The sequence below is a fragment of the Neomonachus schauinslandi genome, chromosome 11 (assembly GCF_002201575.2).
Source record: "Neomonachus schauinslandi chromosome 11, ASM220157v2, whole genome shotgun sequence".
Taxonomy (NCBI): Eukaryota; Metazoa; Chordata; class Mammalia; order Carnivora; family Phocidae; genus Neomonachus; species Neomonachus schauinslandi.
The window spans coordinates 56,589,172-56,605,881 of NC_058413.1; the positions used below are offsets into that span (position 1 = coordinate 56,589,172).

The following is a 16,710-nucleotide window of genomic DNA, read 5'->3' on the forward strand; positions in this document are numbered from 1 at the left end:
TTTCCAGCTGATTATTTTTTTCCCCAGATGGCAGTGGGTAGTTCATCTGTCTTTGAATGCTTTTGACCAGAGCCCTCCCTAGCTGCTCCTCCACCCTGGGGGAGTTCCAAGTTAGGGAAATAAAGGCAAGCCCTTTCTATTATTCCCTAAAGGATATTCCCTTTAGCTTCCCTAAAGGGAAGCTTCCAGACAGGTTAAAACAACCATAATTCTTTGTTAAAAGGTCTGTATTGCTTCTGGCCCCAAGAATCCACACCAGGGACGTGGGCCTACATCTTCAAGATTGCCACAAGACAGGGGTGTGGGGGGGTAGGTTAAAACACCACAAAGCTCTCCTGCTGGGGTTCAATCACCTTTCTCTTTATTAAATGTTCCATTGGTTACTATAAATATTTGATTATTTTCTAGAGTTCTGGTACAGGTGATTTTGACAGTTTTTGCCATATTTTTTAGTGTTTCTGTAAAGGGATGAGTTCTTCAGTTTCCTTCTTTGCCGTCTTCCTTGACATCCCTTGCTCATGACAGTTGGCACAGTTACTAAATGAAAGCTTTTTGTCCCAACTCAGTATGTATCCTTGGGCAAGTCTCTTCACCCCCTCTGAACCTCAGTCTCCCCATCTGGCCAGAATTGGACTGGATGGTGGTGGGGTGGGGTGAGGGCAGTACCATGAGTTTGTGTGAGGCACCAATGAAGTACAGAAAAGAAGCAGTGGGGTGTGTGTGTGTGTGTTTGTGTGTGTGTGTGTGTGTGGAGAACAGGTGGCACGTGGCTCTGTGGAGCCCTGGTGGCTGGGTGGGGGCAGAGAAGAAGATAGTGGGGTGAAGCATTCCTGGTAGAGGGCTCACAGAAGCAAAGGTGAAGAGAGGGAGACTCTGTCCTGTGTGTTCAAGGCAGCAAAGGATGAGGCTGGAGCAGCAGTGAGCCCTGGTTCTGGGGGAGGATGTGGTGATGCCAGAGTGGGTCACAGGGGCATGAGACTTGCCACCCAGACCTGGGGTGCTTGCTGGCCACAGGGAAGGGGCCTCTTCCCAGGCTTTGGCTCCGGGTGGCCTGGGTGCATGGGGTTGAGCAGTGGGTCTCGGTCAGTACTTGCCCGGGTCTCCCTGAGAGGGCCTGTCTCCATCCACCAGACCTGTTTTACCATCTCTTCCTTCCTACCTCTGCTTCTCTGTGCTTTGCTGTTCTCTCTTCGGGAGTGCCTTTCCCTCTCCTGTCTGCCGAAAATAATCACAATATCCAGGTGTCACCCCTAACATGACTTGCTCAGTTAACACTAACCAACACTCACAGGGCCATTTGTCCTAACAGGCACGGATCTGAGTGAGTTACACATGTAAACCTGTTTAATCCTCACAGGCAACCCCTGCGGTACTGTTATCTTGTCATCCCACAGATGCGGAAACAAAGGCAGAGGCAGGTTGAGGAGCTTGCCCAAGCTTACACAGCTTGAGTGACCTAGCAGGATTAAACCTAAGCTGTCTGGGTCCCGAGTCCAACGGCTTAGTGGCCATGCTGTCCTGTCTCTCCAGGACTAATCCATCCCTCATCTGGTGGTACTGGCCTCCCTGGGTCTGGGTCTGTGCATCCCCAAGCTGGGAGCTCTGAGGATGGTGTCCCCTAAACTTTAGTCTGAGCCTGTGAAGGTTGGTCACAGGTCTGGTTAAATGGACAACTGGAAGGATGCCTGGAAGCCCACCTCCAGCACCTTCCTCTGTTCCCATGGACACCCGTGGGTGGGTGGGTGGGCAGGGGTGGGTGTGCTTATTCTGTGCTTGGCTGGGAGAAGGACCCCTCCCGAGAGCAGGGTCCCTGAGAAGGCACAGGAAGTAGGTGGGAATGGCTGTGGCTCAGTCGGCTGGTGCCAGGTGGCAGAGTGCTGGGTCCCTGAGGCTGGGATAGGGGGTTGGGGTGGAAGGAAGCCCAGGTCCAGTGGGGCAGCTCTGAGTTCTGTGTGAGGCATCACTGTCTCCTTCCTACCCTTCCCCCTACTTCCCATAGAGTGGGAGGAGAGTCACAGGGCCTGTGCATTCTGGATAGGATGATGGCCACTGTGGCCCATGGCCCAGCGTGGACCCAAGCCAGGTGCCCAGTCCTGCGTGGCTGCCCGGACACAGGAGCCCAGCTTGTTGTCCACTGTCCTGGAGAACCAGGGGACACCCTCCCCCAGGCCTCCGTGCTTCCTCTGCATGCTGGAGATTACCAGCTGGCTAGCCTCAAGGCTGGATGAGGAGGACCAGACACGGACTGTTCAGAAACTTCCTCGCTCCAGTTTCCCCGAGCCCCTGAAGATGTTTACCTGCCATGGCTTTCTAGAGGTAGCAGGGAGCTAGAAGGGTCTTTCAGGCACCTTCCCTTCAGTCTCAAAAATTCATCAAGTTTATTGCGTTCCCCTTCATAACATCCCCAGGTTTCTTTCCATAGAAAACACACAGATTTTTCTCCAAAACTGCAGTCCAGGTGAGGTTCCAGGTGCCTAGTTTGCGCTGAGGCCCGCAGCTCGGTTCCCGGGTCCCCACAAGCTGTGGTCTGGCTGAAGCCGGCCGGGGATCCCCACGACCAGGTGGTGGGGGTCCCGCGCAGATGGGAGAGGGCCCGGGCAGCGCCGGCGCCCCCTCCCCGGTCCGCCCGCGGGCGTCACCTAAGCCGCCGTTGCCATGGGCCCGCGGCAGATGGCCGGGTTTAGGGTTCCCCGGCGGCGGCGCGCATGGGATTAAGTGAATTAGGGAGCCCGAGCCCTGCCGCCGCCGGAGCCGCCGCCAGACCTTCCGTGTCATGGAGCCCCCTGCCGACCCCGCCGACCCCGCCGAGGTCCGCGCCAAGCAGCGGGTCAAGTGGGCGCTGGTGCGCAGCCTGAACCAGTCGTTGAAGAGTTATGCGGTCCTGCCGGTGAGGCCTGCGCGGGGTGGGGGAGGGCACCCCAGGAAGCCCGCCGCAGGCCTCCGTTTCCCTGCCTGGAGGGAACTGGGCGGGTGGTGGTCGCAGAGCACTAGGGTGCACGCGGACAGGGCCCTCTGGTGGGGCGTACCATCCCTGATTCCCAGCGTGAACTTGGCCCCGGCTGCCCCTCCTTGTGCATTCACCCAAGGTGGATGGGCCAGGTCCCAGAAGGGGCTTCCCCAGTTCTCCAGGGTCCAGAGCAGGGAGCACCTCCAGGTGCTCCAAGGAGACTCGGGAGACACTTCTGGTCTGGCTGGCCCACCGCAGGAGAGCACGGTGGTAGGTCCCCTCTACCACCTAAGGTTAACAACTGGAGACTTCCGTGCTCATAGGTGCCCTTGGCAAGTTGGTTGGTTCATCTTTCCCACCTGTGAAAATGGGGCTAATAAAGCCAGTGTCCCAGAGTGATTATGAGGATGAGAGGGGGAAACAAGTCCTGAGACGGATTCGTTTTCATCCCACAAACAGGGACCGAGCCCTAGCTAGACCCTGCCCCAGAGGAGGGAAGAGGCATAAAGGGCCAAGGCCCTGTTGGAAGTTAGTGTTCATCCCACGCTGGGTTGCACACCTGGGAGGGCAGGTGGGTGGACATCAAGGCCAGCATGCGTTTGTGGGGTCTCTCACCTTCCTATGCCCTGACCCTGAGTGGGTGAACACTGTGAACACCGAGGCCCAGAGAGACTGAAAGGCTTACCCAAAGTCACACAGTATTAGTGGAAGAACTGGAACCCGAACCAAGATCGCTCTCCTTTTTCAAGATTTTATTTGTCAGAGAGCGAGGGAGCACACACGCACAAACAGGGAGAGCGCAGGCAGAGGAAGAAGCGGGCTCCCTGCTGAGCAAGGAGCCCAATGTGGGACTCGATCCCAGGACCCCAGGATCGATCATGACCTGAGCCGAAGGCAGACAGTTAAGATTTCTTAACTCTGTGTTCACTGTGGGTGTGTCCAGCTTCCCTGGGAGGGTTCCGGGTACTTTTGAGAACTTTTAGATAGATCCATTCTGAGAAATCATCACTCTGGGTCTGGGAGACCCTCTGCTCTAGCCACGCATGTGACAGCAGAGAAGCTGGAACTGGCCCCATGTCACACGGCCATACGGAGGCGTCCATATCATGTCACAAATGGGATTTTCAATTCAAGGTGAAGTCTCTAGTGGGGCACCCTTCACAGTGGAATGGTTGCAAATGGGGCCAGATGCGGGCATGAGTGCCTGGAGTCTGGGAATGGGAGGGGCCGGTGGGGTAAGACCTGGGGCCCAGTACTTCTTTCCTCTCCGTCTTCCTGCCCCACAAAAAAGTTTCCTGTTCTTTTCCATCTTCCTTCTCTCACCCAGCCAGGACTCTCAACCCACTCTGTTTTTGGTTCAGGCTCTGCCCTGCAGGTGCTCACAGTTTTATCAGTCACCAATTTGATGAGTGGCTGTGGCCAGGTTCCTTTGTCTCTTTGGGCCTCAGTTTCCTCATCTGTAAAAATGAAGACTTCCAACCCACCTGTATTCTGATGCCCCAAGAACTTAGCCCGGGACCATGGGAACTTCTCCCCTCAGAAGTTCTCAGGCCTCAGAATTTTCCCTGAGGTCACTTAGCTGCCATTTTAGTCTTTTTCCTCAAGTTGAGACCCAGAGCAGAGAAAGAGAGTTAAGTCACTGCCCTCCTCGTGACTGTCCTTGATTAGGAGAGTTCTAGTCACTTTGTTTCTGTAGGCTCTGAGCTCCCTGCTCAGCTGCTCTGAGCACCCAGTTCCTGATCACATGAGGTCTTTAATTTTGGTTATCCTCTGTTCCCTGAGTGGGATGCATTTTCTGTGTGCCAGGCTCCGCGCCGGGTCAGGGGTTATAGGTGACTCAGGGAGACCCTTGCCCTCCAGCTCTGCCCTCCGCTGAGGCTCCCAGCATGCCCTTTGGCCCACAAGCCATGTAAGGCCTAGGGTCCTATCAGTGTTTCCTGTTTTGCTCACAGGACTGGGTTCAGAGAGATGTCAGGAAAGAGCACTGGATTTCGAGTTTGTCAGATTTGGGCTTCATTCCTGGTTTTACTATAAAACAGCTGGGTGAATTTGGGCAGGTTTCTTGACCTCTTTGAGGAGATGAAGTAGAAATAGAACCCTCTGCCTAAGGGCTGTCAGTGAGATAGTGAATCACAGGGAAGCATCTGACTTGCTACCTGGCTCTTTGTGGGTGTATTGGGAGTTAGCATGAAGCAGTCCCGGCCAGCCTGGCCTCCAGCAGTTAGTGTCTGGCTCTGGCTCTGGCTCTTTCTCTCTCATTCTTCCTCACACACCCTCTGTCACATGCTCTGTTTCTTACACAGACACACAGACACATACACACACTCTCTCTCATCGAGAGACAAATTCTGTTTTTCTGTGTTAGACTCTGTTTGACTCTGGGGAGTCCCAGATGAGACTCAGACCCAGCCCTGTCCTCGGGGGGTGGGGGGGGCTGCATGCTAGTGGTGAGAGGTTGCACAGATGGTGGTCACTCCGCGTGGTGCTGGCTGAAAGGGGCAAGCTCAGGGGCCCTGGAGCCTGGGGGGGTGCCCCCATTCTCTACACAGCAGCCAGAGTGAGCTTTTGAAAAGGTAAATTCATCATGGCATTCTCCTGCTTAAAACCTTCCAATGGCTTTTTGTCATACTTAAAAGAAGGTCCAACCTCTGTCCATGGTTACAGGGCCCTGCGTGACCTGGTACCTGCCCGTGGTCGCCCCACGCCCTCCCCTCACGTGGCTGTAGGCACTCTGCCTTTCCCATCTGTTCACGGCTCTGTCCCCAGAGCGGGAACGGGACTGGTCCACAGTGGGTTCTCCATAAATACGTGCTGGATGCCTGAACGGACTCTTCAGCAGTTGGGGAGGAGGAGGGAGAAGGTGGGGAGGTGGGGCGGGGCCGGAAGAGCTGGACAGACGGCCAGGCGTTCTCTCTGTGGAAAGGGGGGCGGGGAAGCCGGCAGGTGGAGACGAGCAGTATGAGCAGGCCGTGTCCGGTGGCGTGTGGCCTGGAACTCTGCGTGGCTGAGGGGTGTGTCAGGAAGCGCAGTTTGGGTTTGGGAGAACAGGGTTACACGGGCCGCCTCACCGGAAGCACAGCGCAGATGCTCGGGAAACACAGGAGTTGTCCCCAGAGGCTCTCCAGTTCTCCCTACGTTTTCTGGGAGAAAGCTTGGGTTTGGAGCCAGCCAGTCTCTGACATGCGTAACCTCCTATGAAGTGGTAGCTGTGGCCGAAAAATAGTTGATTCTGATGGGAACAGGGGGAGGCTGAGGCAGTGAGGAGCTGGCCTTGGGACTCACTGAGCCCATCCCTCAGACACCTGTGGAAACTGAGGCTCAAGTCAGTCAGCGATCTGTCCAAGGCCCAGCCTAGACAAGCCCAGAACCCCAACTCCTGACTTGCCGCCCAGAGTGGTTTCCACGGGGCCGTTCCCATGGGGTGACCTCACTGTCCTCTGTTTTGTCAGCTGTTCTGTTTCTAGCTGCCACGTGGTAAGTTCTCGTTTTATTAAGATGTCTGTGTTCTCTCACCCTCCAGGGGAATACGCCTGTTAGGATTAGGATACAATCCAACTTTTACCTGCAGGCCAGTGAGCGTCTGCGGCGCTGGGTCTTGCCCAGCCCTGTGAGGGCTGCTGTCGGTTCAGGCATTCTCCACCATCCGTGTGCCTGGGCCCTTCACCGTCCTCTGCAGCGATCGCGGGAACGGATTTGCTCAGTTATTTGCTTTCTCTGGTCTCCCAGCTGGGATGTAGACGCCATGGTCACTGCTGGATCCTCAGCATTTAGATCAATCAGTGCCTTGTATTCAGTAGGTGCTCTGTACGTGTTTGTGGAATGCATCCGTGCTGAAAGCATTTGTTCTAAGTCCATTTCTCTGACTCTGGGTTTGGGGTTTGGCTTCCATGCGCCTTACCGGTTATGTAGGAAGAGCAAGGGACACAGTGTGACACCCTCCCCCTCAAGGTTGGGGCTCTCCCCGCAAGTCAGGAGGCAGTGTGGGGGGGCTCGGATTGCAGGGCCCAGCACAGAGCAGTGTCGCTGCCAGGAGCCCACACCTATGACTCTGAGACTTGCCCCCGGAGGCGATGGAGACTGTTTGGGTATCCCGTGGAGATGGCTCCTTTAGGACAGAGGCGAAGTGGTTTGGGTGGCTTGGTGTTTCTGCCTGAACCTTGACGGATTTGCTGTCTGTGTATGAGGTGTAGAGCCTTGGGGAGAGCTGGGTGCTGGATAGGCCTGGGTGTGAAGCTGCCCAGCTGTGTGGTCTTGGCTCTCCCCCCTCTCTGAGCCTCTACTTACCTATCTGTGAAATGGGGGCTCTTACTGCAGAGGAGGGATTGAGGAGGGATTGAGGACCTTGGATCAGTGCCGGACTCAGGGCCTGGCACCAGATGGCTTCCAGCTCTTTCTTCCCTCTCCTGTGGTTGGCACAGGAGCCTCTGGTGGTAGGAGGGTGGGGGCACAGGATCCCCCTCCCTGCTCACTTGGCCTGGGATTCTCTCTTGCCCACAGGGGGACTATGTCTGGATGGACCTGAGATCTGGGCAGGAGTTCGACGTGCCCATCGGAGCAGTGGTGAAGCTCTGTGACTCGGGGCAGATCCAGGTGGTGGACGATGAAGGCAATGTGAGTAGCCCCCTACCTCCCATGCCCCTGGGCCTTTGGGAAGACCGAGGCTGACAGGTCCCCCAAGGCAGGGACCGGGCAGTAACCTGAGGGGGGGTGGAGGCAGTACTCATGCCCCTGCTTCTACCTCTCAGACACCCCATCTTCCATGGAGCTTTCCCACTGCCCCAGCGAGAGGGTGCCTCCCCTTCTGCCCAGGCTGCTGGGTTCTATTTCCATAAGCACTCAGTGCATTCTGCCTAGTGTTAGGGATGGGTGTGTATGTGGCGGGGGGCAGGGGGGGCACGTACACGTGTATGGTGGCGGGCAGGGGGCAGCACCAGGCTGGGAGCTCCTCAGGCACAGGGGTGCTTTGAATCAGACAGACTGGATTCAAATCCCATCCTGCCCATGTATTAGTTCTGCAACATTCAAGTCTCCTTCCCTTCCAAGCCTCAGTTTTCTCTTCTGTAAAGTGGGGATCATAGTAACTATCTCATCGGGTTATTGACCCATATGTTGGGGCCCCTGTAGAGAATACCTCAGTAAAGTGATTTAGACTAAAAATGCCCGTAGTCTTGATCTATTGGGTTATGGCGTCCTAGGAGTTCATTGCTTACCTTGGCACTGCCCTGGAAATCCATCTAATAGATTAACCCTTTATTTCTTGTGGCCCTGAAGCAGAGGGACACAAGAGGTGTAAGTTGTGTGGGTAGTGGGCATGAGGAGGGACAGAAAAGTATGAGGTCAGGGTCGTGCCCTGGAGAAAGCGGGTAGTCTGGAGGAGGGCCCGGAGGGGAAGCACATGTGTCCATAGCAAGGGGACGTGGGGGCGTGGTCCTGGGAACAGAGTCCTAGCTTAGCAGGGACATGAGGGACCCAGGGAGATTCAGTCCCACCATCATTTGCGTTGTGCCTGGTGCTGTACCTAGTGCTGGGGAATATAGAGATAGAACCAAGTTTCTGTCTTGGGGTCCTAGAATGTTGGGGGCAAAAGAGGGTGCAGTGACAGGGAGCAGAGGGCTCCACTGGGGGGCAAGGGCAGGGCTCAGGGGCCTGGAGGTCAGGCTCTGGCCATAGAGGGGGTAGGGGCATCACTGTTGTTCCTACAGCCTTCAGGGCCACCCCCATGGGGTCTGCAAAGCCCTTTGACCCAAGCTCTGTCTTGGGTCCTCACAGCATCCGTGAGAGGCAAATGCTCTGTTCCCCAAGGGGAAGCTGGGACAGGGAGGGACCACCAGGTCTGGTCACACAGCTAGTAAGTGATGGTGCTGGGATTAGCACCCAGAACCTCTGGTCTCTGTGTAGTGTTTCCTCACCCCATATCTCAGTGGCTGCTCTGGTGCTCAGATTCTGTTGAGCCATGCTCTGTCCCCTGGGCTTGAGAACCAAAGTGCCTGCAGGTCCTTCTGGAGGCTCTGTTCTAGGACCTTCTAGGAAGCCTCTGTGAGGTTGCAGCCTGAGAAGGGGGCACGGGTTCAGCTGGCAGCCCAGACAGGCCCACAAACCCGACTGTAGCGCCTAGGGTGGGGCCCCGGGACTCGGCCTGCAGGCTTACGTTTCACCTGGGTCATGTTGCATGTCAGATGGTGTCCTGTAACTGTGTCACTGGATCCCAGAGCCCCCCTCCCCATCCGCTCCCACTAAAGCCCTGGGAGTGGGGGCTGCAGGCGGGGAGGGACATGACTGGGTGGCCGGGAGCAGGTCAGGGTGGCTGGCTTGCTTCAGTGGCATTGGGCCCAGGGCTTCTGGCCTCTTCTCTCAGGGGCTGTCCCACTCTCCTTCCTCCCACCTCCCTATCCCAGCCCTCCAGGCTGTTGTCTTTGACCCCTCTGGCTTTCAAGACTCCCTTAACTCGGGCGCCTGGGTGGCTCAGTTGGTTGAGTGACTGCCTTCAGCTCAGGTCATGATCCTGGAGTCCCGGGATCGAGTCCCGCATCGGGCTCCCTGCTCGGCAGGGAGTCTGCTTCTCCCTCTGACCCTCCCCCCTCTCATGCTCTCTGTCTCTCATTCTCTCTGTCTCAAATAAATAAATTAAAAAAAAAAAAAAAAAGACTCCCTTAACTTGAGGGCAGTCACATCTGGTTTCCCTGAGACCCCACAAGGCATCTATCCAGGGAGGGTTCTCTGTGAAGCCTTGCTGAATGAATGAATGAATGAATGAACGATCCTCAAGGGGATCCTAACATTCTGCCTTTGCCCAGGCTGTTCCCCTTGCCAGAGGCACCCCTCCCTCCCCTCCTCTACAGAGCATGCAGTTCATGTCTCTCCAAACTCAGCACCAGGCCAGCTCCTCTTTTCCAAAAGTGTCCCCAGTCCCTGGGGTTGGCCATGTTCTCCCTCTCTCTCTCTCCGGCATTCCTTCAGAGCCCTGGTTACACTTTGGTCTATGCTGTAGATGCCTGTGGACATTGGCCTGAGAGGTGCTGACGTCTGTTGGGAGTCCTTCTGTGCAGGAAAGGGGTGGGGAGAGGCTTGGTTCTGCCATGTAACGGGGTGAGCCACTTGATCACTTGAGGGTGACTCCTCATTAAATGGGGACTGGTCATTCTGTTTTGGGATGTTATGAGGAACAAACGAGAACATAGATCTCCTCTGTAAAACCAGAAAGCATTAGAGTAATAATGCCCAGCCCTGGTTAAGCAATTACCAGGCACCAGTGCTTTTAGACGTGGTGGGAGTGAAACAAAGGTTGGCCTTTAGTGTCTCAATTAATCCCCTCAAAGTCCCCAAGAAGAAGGGACTGTTACTCTAATTCCCATTGCATAGATGAGGTCATGGAGGCTCAGGGAAGCCAAGTGGTGTGTGCACAGGGCTACAGGGTGGCGTGGTGGCTGAGCTGCCTCTCACCTCTGTGCTGAATTGCTGGGGGAGGGACTATGGGGGTACCAGGCAGACAGCCTGCCCAGGCATCCTCTTGCCTCCAGCCCACACTGGAGCGTAGCACTGAGTCCATGAGCAGGGACCAGGCAGAGGGAATTTTCCAACTGGATCAACGTTTATCAAGAAATAGGATAAAATGGGAGAGAGGAATGTTCCACTCAGGACTGGAAAGTCCAGGCGGGTTCTTTGATCTCCCCATCCGGCCCATTCATGCCTCAGGGAGGGCTGTGTGAGGGCCTGAGCTGGACTCAAGTGCTCCTGGCCCAGAAGGTGCCATGAAATGCCAGGGCAGTTGGAGTTGTGGGCTCTGGCTGGCCCTGTCCCTGCTCCCTCTGAGGGCCTGGTGCAGGCCACCGTCCTACTCTGATCCTGTTTTCTCAGGTGAAGTGAGAGGGCGGGAAAAAGGGACTAGGACTTATGCTTCTAATTCTGAACTGGTCCCCAGTAGCCACCAGCTAGCCATCTGTCCCATCAGATTCCCTGCCTCACCATTTGTGTGTGGCCCCTGTCTGAGGCACTGTGGACCAAGGATCCAGAAGACACGGAGTCTGGCCGCCATGAGTCCCCAGCCTTGGGGCACACTGGGAGGTCAGAACCGTGTTCAGGCAATGGCAGCCCAGTGTGACCACTGCCTTGCCATGGGAGACCCAGGCAACGTGGGGGCCCAGAGGAGGTCCTGACACATTCCCGTGGTGAAGGTGGGGGGATGGCGCCATGGAGCACGTGAGGGTGGGCAGCATGGTCGGCAAAGGCTTTAGAAACTGGGAAATCTTTGAGCTGGGCCTCAAAGCCTGAGTGGAAAGAAAGTAAAGGGAAGAGCATGAGCAAGGCCACAGAGGTGTTTGGGGAAGTGGAGACCAACCTTCCCTGGCTCAGAAGTACAGGGGACTGCTGGAACGAAGGCCCAAAGTCCCTGTGGCCAAAGTCAGGTTGGCCTTTGCATGCCAGACTAAAGTATGGGGGCAGCAAGGAAGGGCTCCAAGCCCCAGAGTGCTGGATCAGACAGGTGCTTGAAGAAACTCCCAGGGGGGTTGGGACTGCAGGGGAGAGCTGGAGGATAGCTGGAGAACAGCAAGGGCCAGGGGGCCAGGTGAGAGATGGTGGTCTGGATCAGGGTAGGGGCTTGAGGTTGGTGAGGAGGGTACTGCTCAATCAGCAGCAACCCTTCAGAGGGATGATTGAGTAGGACTGGGTGACCAGTTAGATTGGGGATGGGATGAGATGAGGGGCTGGTGCCCCAGATTCTCCTGGAGGAGAAGCAGGTATGGGAGGACATGTCGTGTGTATCACACCTACCCACCAAGTCTTAGGGCCTGAGCTGGGAGGTGGCAGTGGGGTCCCCTTCTCCTCCCCTGTTCCCAAAAGTCAAGCTCCTGTCTGGTCCTGAGGCTCCCAGGGTTCTGGCATTTGGGAACAGGCAGAGGGCCCCAGAGGGCTGTGGGGCTTAGTGAGCTCAGGCTGCGGCCATACCCCAGAGCACAGTTCACTCTCACCTCACTGAGAAGCTAGATCGTGAGAAAGTGCTGGACACCGCCTTGGGGAAGGAAGGAGGGATTTGCAGGTTTGTTGAAAGTGCCAGTGTTGTTGGCCAGGAAGCCCCCCCCCGCCCCCCAGCAGAAGATACTGCAGGCGAGAATAGGGAGGGCCATGGGGCAAGCTCTCTCCTAGTTTCCGCATCAGTTCACAAGCATGGAAAGTTCACCCCTGCTCCACGTTCATCAACAAGCCCTGTGACATCTATCTGTGACAGGCCCACTTCCCTCCGTCTCCACCGCTACTGCATGCCTTGGCTGGCCTCAGAGGCTGAGCTTCGGCTGTTCCCTGGGCCTGGACATCCCCTCACATCTTACAGGGATCTTCTTCCCATCATTCGGATCTCTGCTCAAATGTCACCTCTTTGACACCCTAAGGTAGTTCCCTCCCTGGTCTCTAACCCATATGCCTGTCGGTTTATTCTTGGCACTGTCTGAAACTACTTTTTGTGCCTTTGTTTACCAGAGCCTGTATTTGAAGTCAAGTCTAATTCCAGTGATTACACTCTCCCCTCCACCTTGCAAAGTGACTGGGGGGACTCTAATTCCCTTTATGAGAAAGCTAAGTGGGACCAAAGTCCCTGCCCTGCCCATCTTTTAGGTCTGTAGAGAGAATTCCCTAAGAGGAGGAGTGGTCCACAGAGAGTGGGGGTGGGCAGCACCATCCTCAGAGACTCAAACCTGATAATGATAGTGTTTGGCCACAGGAGAGGAGGAGGCCCTTACCAGGGTCGCACAGACCCAGGATCCCTGTCCCTCCTGGGCCCTTTGCCCAGCAGAGCACAACCTGGGTCCCAGGAGCCCGGCCTGAGCGTAGCCATGGTGCCTCCCTGCAGGAACACTGGATCTCCCCGCAGAACGCCACGCACATCAAGCCCATGCACCCCACGTCGGTCCATGGCGTGGAGGACATGATTCGCCTGGGAGACCTCAACGAGGCTGGCATCCTGCGCAACCTGCTCATCCGCTACCGGGACCACCTCATCTACGTGAGTGCTGCCCCGCCCACTCGCTGCCCCGCCCACTCGCAGGGGCCCGCTCTCCAGAGGCAACCAGGGACCCACCTGCCCGCAGCAGCTCAGGGTTTGAACCATCCTTTGGACTGCGGCTTGTGTGGTCTGTGATTGGAGAAGGGAGCGGTGTGTACCACGGGTTCATGTGCCTCCCCAGGCCATTGGGTGGATTGGTGAGAGGCTCCGTGTTTTGCCCAGAGATGGGGAACTGCTGCCTCCTCTGGGTTCGCTATGGGGTCGGAGCCTGCCATTGTCTTGGTCCTCCAGTGAAGAGAGGATGGGTCGGGGGTCTGTATCCTCAGAAGAGGATGGAGGAGGGAACATGCTCCTTGACTCCACAAACCCTTGATATAAGAACCAGTTGTACATAGGCCACGCTCCATATTCTTACACCTTGAAACTCAACAGGACAAACAGCCTCACTTAGCCAGGACTGAACTGATACCAGGAGGTAGGTTCAGAGACCATCAGAATACAAAGGGCCTGTGGAGATTATACCCAAGAGGTTCTCACATGTTTTGGCCTCGGGAACCTTTGATGCTCTTAAAATTATTGAGGACTCCCAAGAGCATTTGTCAATGTAGGCTATATCTGTTGATACTTACCATATTAGAAATTAAAACTAAGACACTTCACAAAATGTATTAATTCATTAAAAAATAACCATAAAAATCTATTATAGGAAAACATTTTTATGAAAAATAACTATGAATATGCCCCCTAAATTAGGAAGAAGAGTGTTATTGTTTTATAATTTTTTGAGATATCTTTAATGTCTGGCTTAATAGAAGAGAGCTAATTCTCCTATCTGCGTCACATCCTGTCTGATGTGGGGTTGTTTGGTTGAAGTGTATGAGGAAAAGCTGGCTGCAGAGATACAGAGGTGGAAAGGAACTTGCAGACTTCTTGAAAGGGACTTCGGGACCCTCAGGGGTCTCTGGACCACACTCTGAGAACTGCTGAGCTAGTCCCATAGTCCCATTTTATAGACAGGGAAACTGAGGCTCCATGAGGTTTAGCCAGGCCCAGAGCTGTGTGCTGGGGTCACCGCATGTCTCTGACCCAGCCCCTCCCTCAAGCAGCTCCGGGTGAAGGAAACCATGGCTGGGGCGCCTGGGGGGCTTAGTGGTTAAGCGTCTGCCTTCGGCTCAGGTCATGATCCCAGGGTCCTGGGATCGAGCCCCGCATCGGGTTCCCTGCTCGGCGGGAAGCCTGCTTCTCCCTCTCCCACTCCCTCTGCTTGTGTTCCCTCTCTCGCTGTGTCTCTCTCTGTCAAATAAATAAAATCTTAAATAAAAAAAAAAAAAAGGAAACCATGGCTGGTGCAACAAAAGGAGAGAGCAGGAGGGAGCCCCCGCTCCCCAGGCAGGGCCCCAGGCAGGCTGGTAGAGAGGGCATGCTTGGGTGACAAGTGTCGTGAGGAGTGCTCGAGCTAAGTGCAGACAGAGCAGGATCTGTAGGGGTGAGGCCTCACTCCCAGCTCAGGGGATACAGCATTCGGGAAGGGGTGCTGCGTGGATAGGAGGCTGGAGGCAGGAAAGGGCCTGGTGAGGGAGTGGCACAGTGTCCCTCAGCTTGTCGGGACCCTGAGGAGGAGCCAGGGAGACAGGGCTGGAAGCCCTGCAGTTGTCCCTGAGCAGTCACAGCAAGAGCTGCTTCAAGGTCAGGGATCCATCCTCTTAGAAGCCCTGAACTGTGGCCACTCCGCTGCTAGGGAGGTCCTCTGCTACTCTCCCCGCTCTGGGACCGTCTGCCACTTCAGGTTCCCAAGGGGAGGCTGTGCCCAGGCCCTTGACATTTGCCCCCTGAGTAAGTGGCTTTTACAGCTGATAAAGCCCCTCTCACTCTTTTCTTCACCTGGGGGGCGGGGCAGGGCACAAGTGGAACCTCCAGACGTGAGCAGCCTCACCCAGACAGGAGGATGGGGCTAGAACTTGAGCCCAGGCCAGAGATACCCCAGGAAGATCCACTGGTGTCTGCACCCCAGTTCTTGGCGGTTCCCTACTCGCTCTTCACCTTAGGTGGCAGGTGGTCACAGAGGGTCCTAGCACACCCTGTGGTTGCCGTCCCGGGGCTGGGTGGAGTGTGTCACTTGGGTCTGGAGGTAAATGGGGAGCCTGCCCCTCCCTCCCACCTCCCCCTCAGGGAGGCCGCTGCCAGAGCTGATGTCCTGACCCAGTCTCCTGTCAGGAGGAGCTGAGTAAGATGGGAACTGTCCCCACCAGGGAACCCCCCCGACTGTGTCTAGGAATAGCTCAGAGGCATGTCGTTGGTTATTTTGCACAAAGTTTATTGATTCTTGCAGGCAAACTGGTTCCTCACATGTGAGGGACAGTCGGTAGACTGAATCAAAGAACAAAGGCAAACACAGGATTCACAAAGGAGAGGGGAAAAAAAAACTTCAGGAAGAGCAAACCTTGTTTGTGAAATTTGGGGGGATAGACAGATTAGCTGGCATCTAGCAGAGAAATCAGCTTTATGTCCTAGAGCAGGCTGATTAGGGGAGCAAAGGAAAGAATTCCAGAGATTTATGACTTCTCCAGAAAGCCACAAAATCTGTGCCATTTGCCTCTTTGGAAGTCCTCACCAGTAACCTTTCTGGTGGTCTCTTTTCTAGGTGGGGGAGAGGGGGCAGGGGACAGGGCAGGGCACTAAGTCAAGATGAGGTGCCTACATGACCTTCTTGTTCAGGAAGCACCTGGGGGGTCCCCAGCTCAGTTGGTCCACGAGCCTGGGATTCTGGGTGTCAGTTGGTCTAGGGAGCCCTTCTGTTCAAGGATTGCCCTGTTCAAGGTTTCAACTTGCTCACTCTCTGATTCTGTGATGGGTGGATGGGATAGGACCAGAGCTTTGAAGAAGCACCGGGCCATTGTCCCACCCAGAAACCATACCTGTCCCTAACCATGGCAACCCCTGGTCACTTCGTGGCTTGGGTTACCCCGGGCACAGCCCCACGTACCCAGGATTTCCTCCGATTACCACGGCCGCTCACAGCCCTGGGCTGGGCGATGCTCTGTCCCTGACTGTCTGCCTTGGGCTTGCCTGCTGCAGCTAGCCTGCCCTAGGAGCCTACGGGACAGCACCCCAGAGCCACAAATCAGCCCCGGACACCCCCAGTGCGGGGGGGCCCTCAGAGGACACCTAGCGACCCCTGGTTGGGTGGTCTCAGAGGCCAGGGGTCCTCCCTGGGTCCTGCAGGGTGTAAGTAGCAGGGCCGGTGGGGATCCAGTGCTCCCTGATGCTGAACAGGGACTGGAGCCCGAGTATGGGAGGCCTGGGTCCAATCTTGGCAGGTGGCCTTTGGGGAGTCCCTGCTCTTCTCTGGTCTCAGCCTTCCCTCTGGCACAATGGGGAGACTTCCTGGGTGAGCACCTCTGTGGCTCTGAGAAGGTGTGTGTGCCCAGGGATATGTCTTGGTCTCCATGGCCTGCTAAGGGAGAGGCCCCAGGGCTGGCAGGCCTGGAAGCTTCCTGGCAGAGGTGGAGCCGTTCCTGTCACATCCCCCGCAGTGTGTCTCTGGCTCCGGAGAGGTCCTTAGAACTCCGCCTAGGGACTTGGGGCCCCTAGGGCCCACGTGTGCTGTGTCCTTGGCTTGGGAATAGCCCTTATCTCTCCCCAGCCTATGGCCCCAAAGACAGGCTTTCTTCCTGGAGGCTTGAGCAGAAGGCCTGTGCTGGGCAGCTGGGCATGAGTCCCCTGCTGGCCATGGACCCTTGGAGAGAGAGAGAGAGAGGGCCAGAGGGGC

General features: G+C 56.0%; 1 protein-coding gene across 3 annotated transcripts in view; it reads left to right on the forward strand.

Moving 5' to 3' along the window:
- Nucleotides 1-7,432: 7,432 nt before the first annotated feature.
- MYO7A (myosin VIIA) overlaps nucleotides 7,433-16,710 on the forward strand; it is a 64,572-nt gene continuing 55,294 nt past the window's right edge. For all 3 annotated transcript variants that reach the window (XM_021704595.1, XM_044919835.1, XM_044919836.1), the window contains exons 1-2: nucleotides 7,433-7,558; nucleotides 12,789-12,941. In XM_021704595.1, coding sequence (XP_021560270.1) covers nucleotides 7,460-7,558; nucleotides 12,789-12,941 — 252 coding nt within the window. In that variant the 5' untranslated portion in view covers nucleotides 7,433-7,459. The remainder of the gene's footprint in view (nucleotides 7,559-12,788; nucleotides 12,942-16,710) is intronic.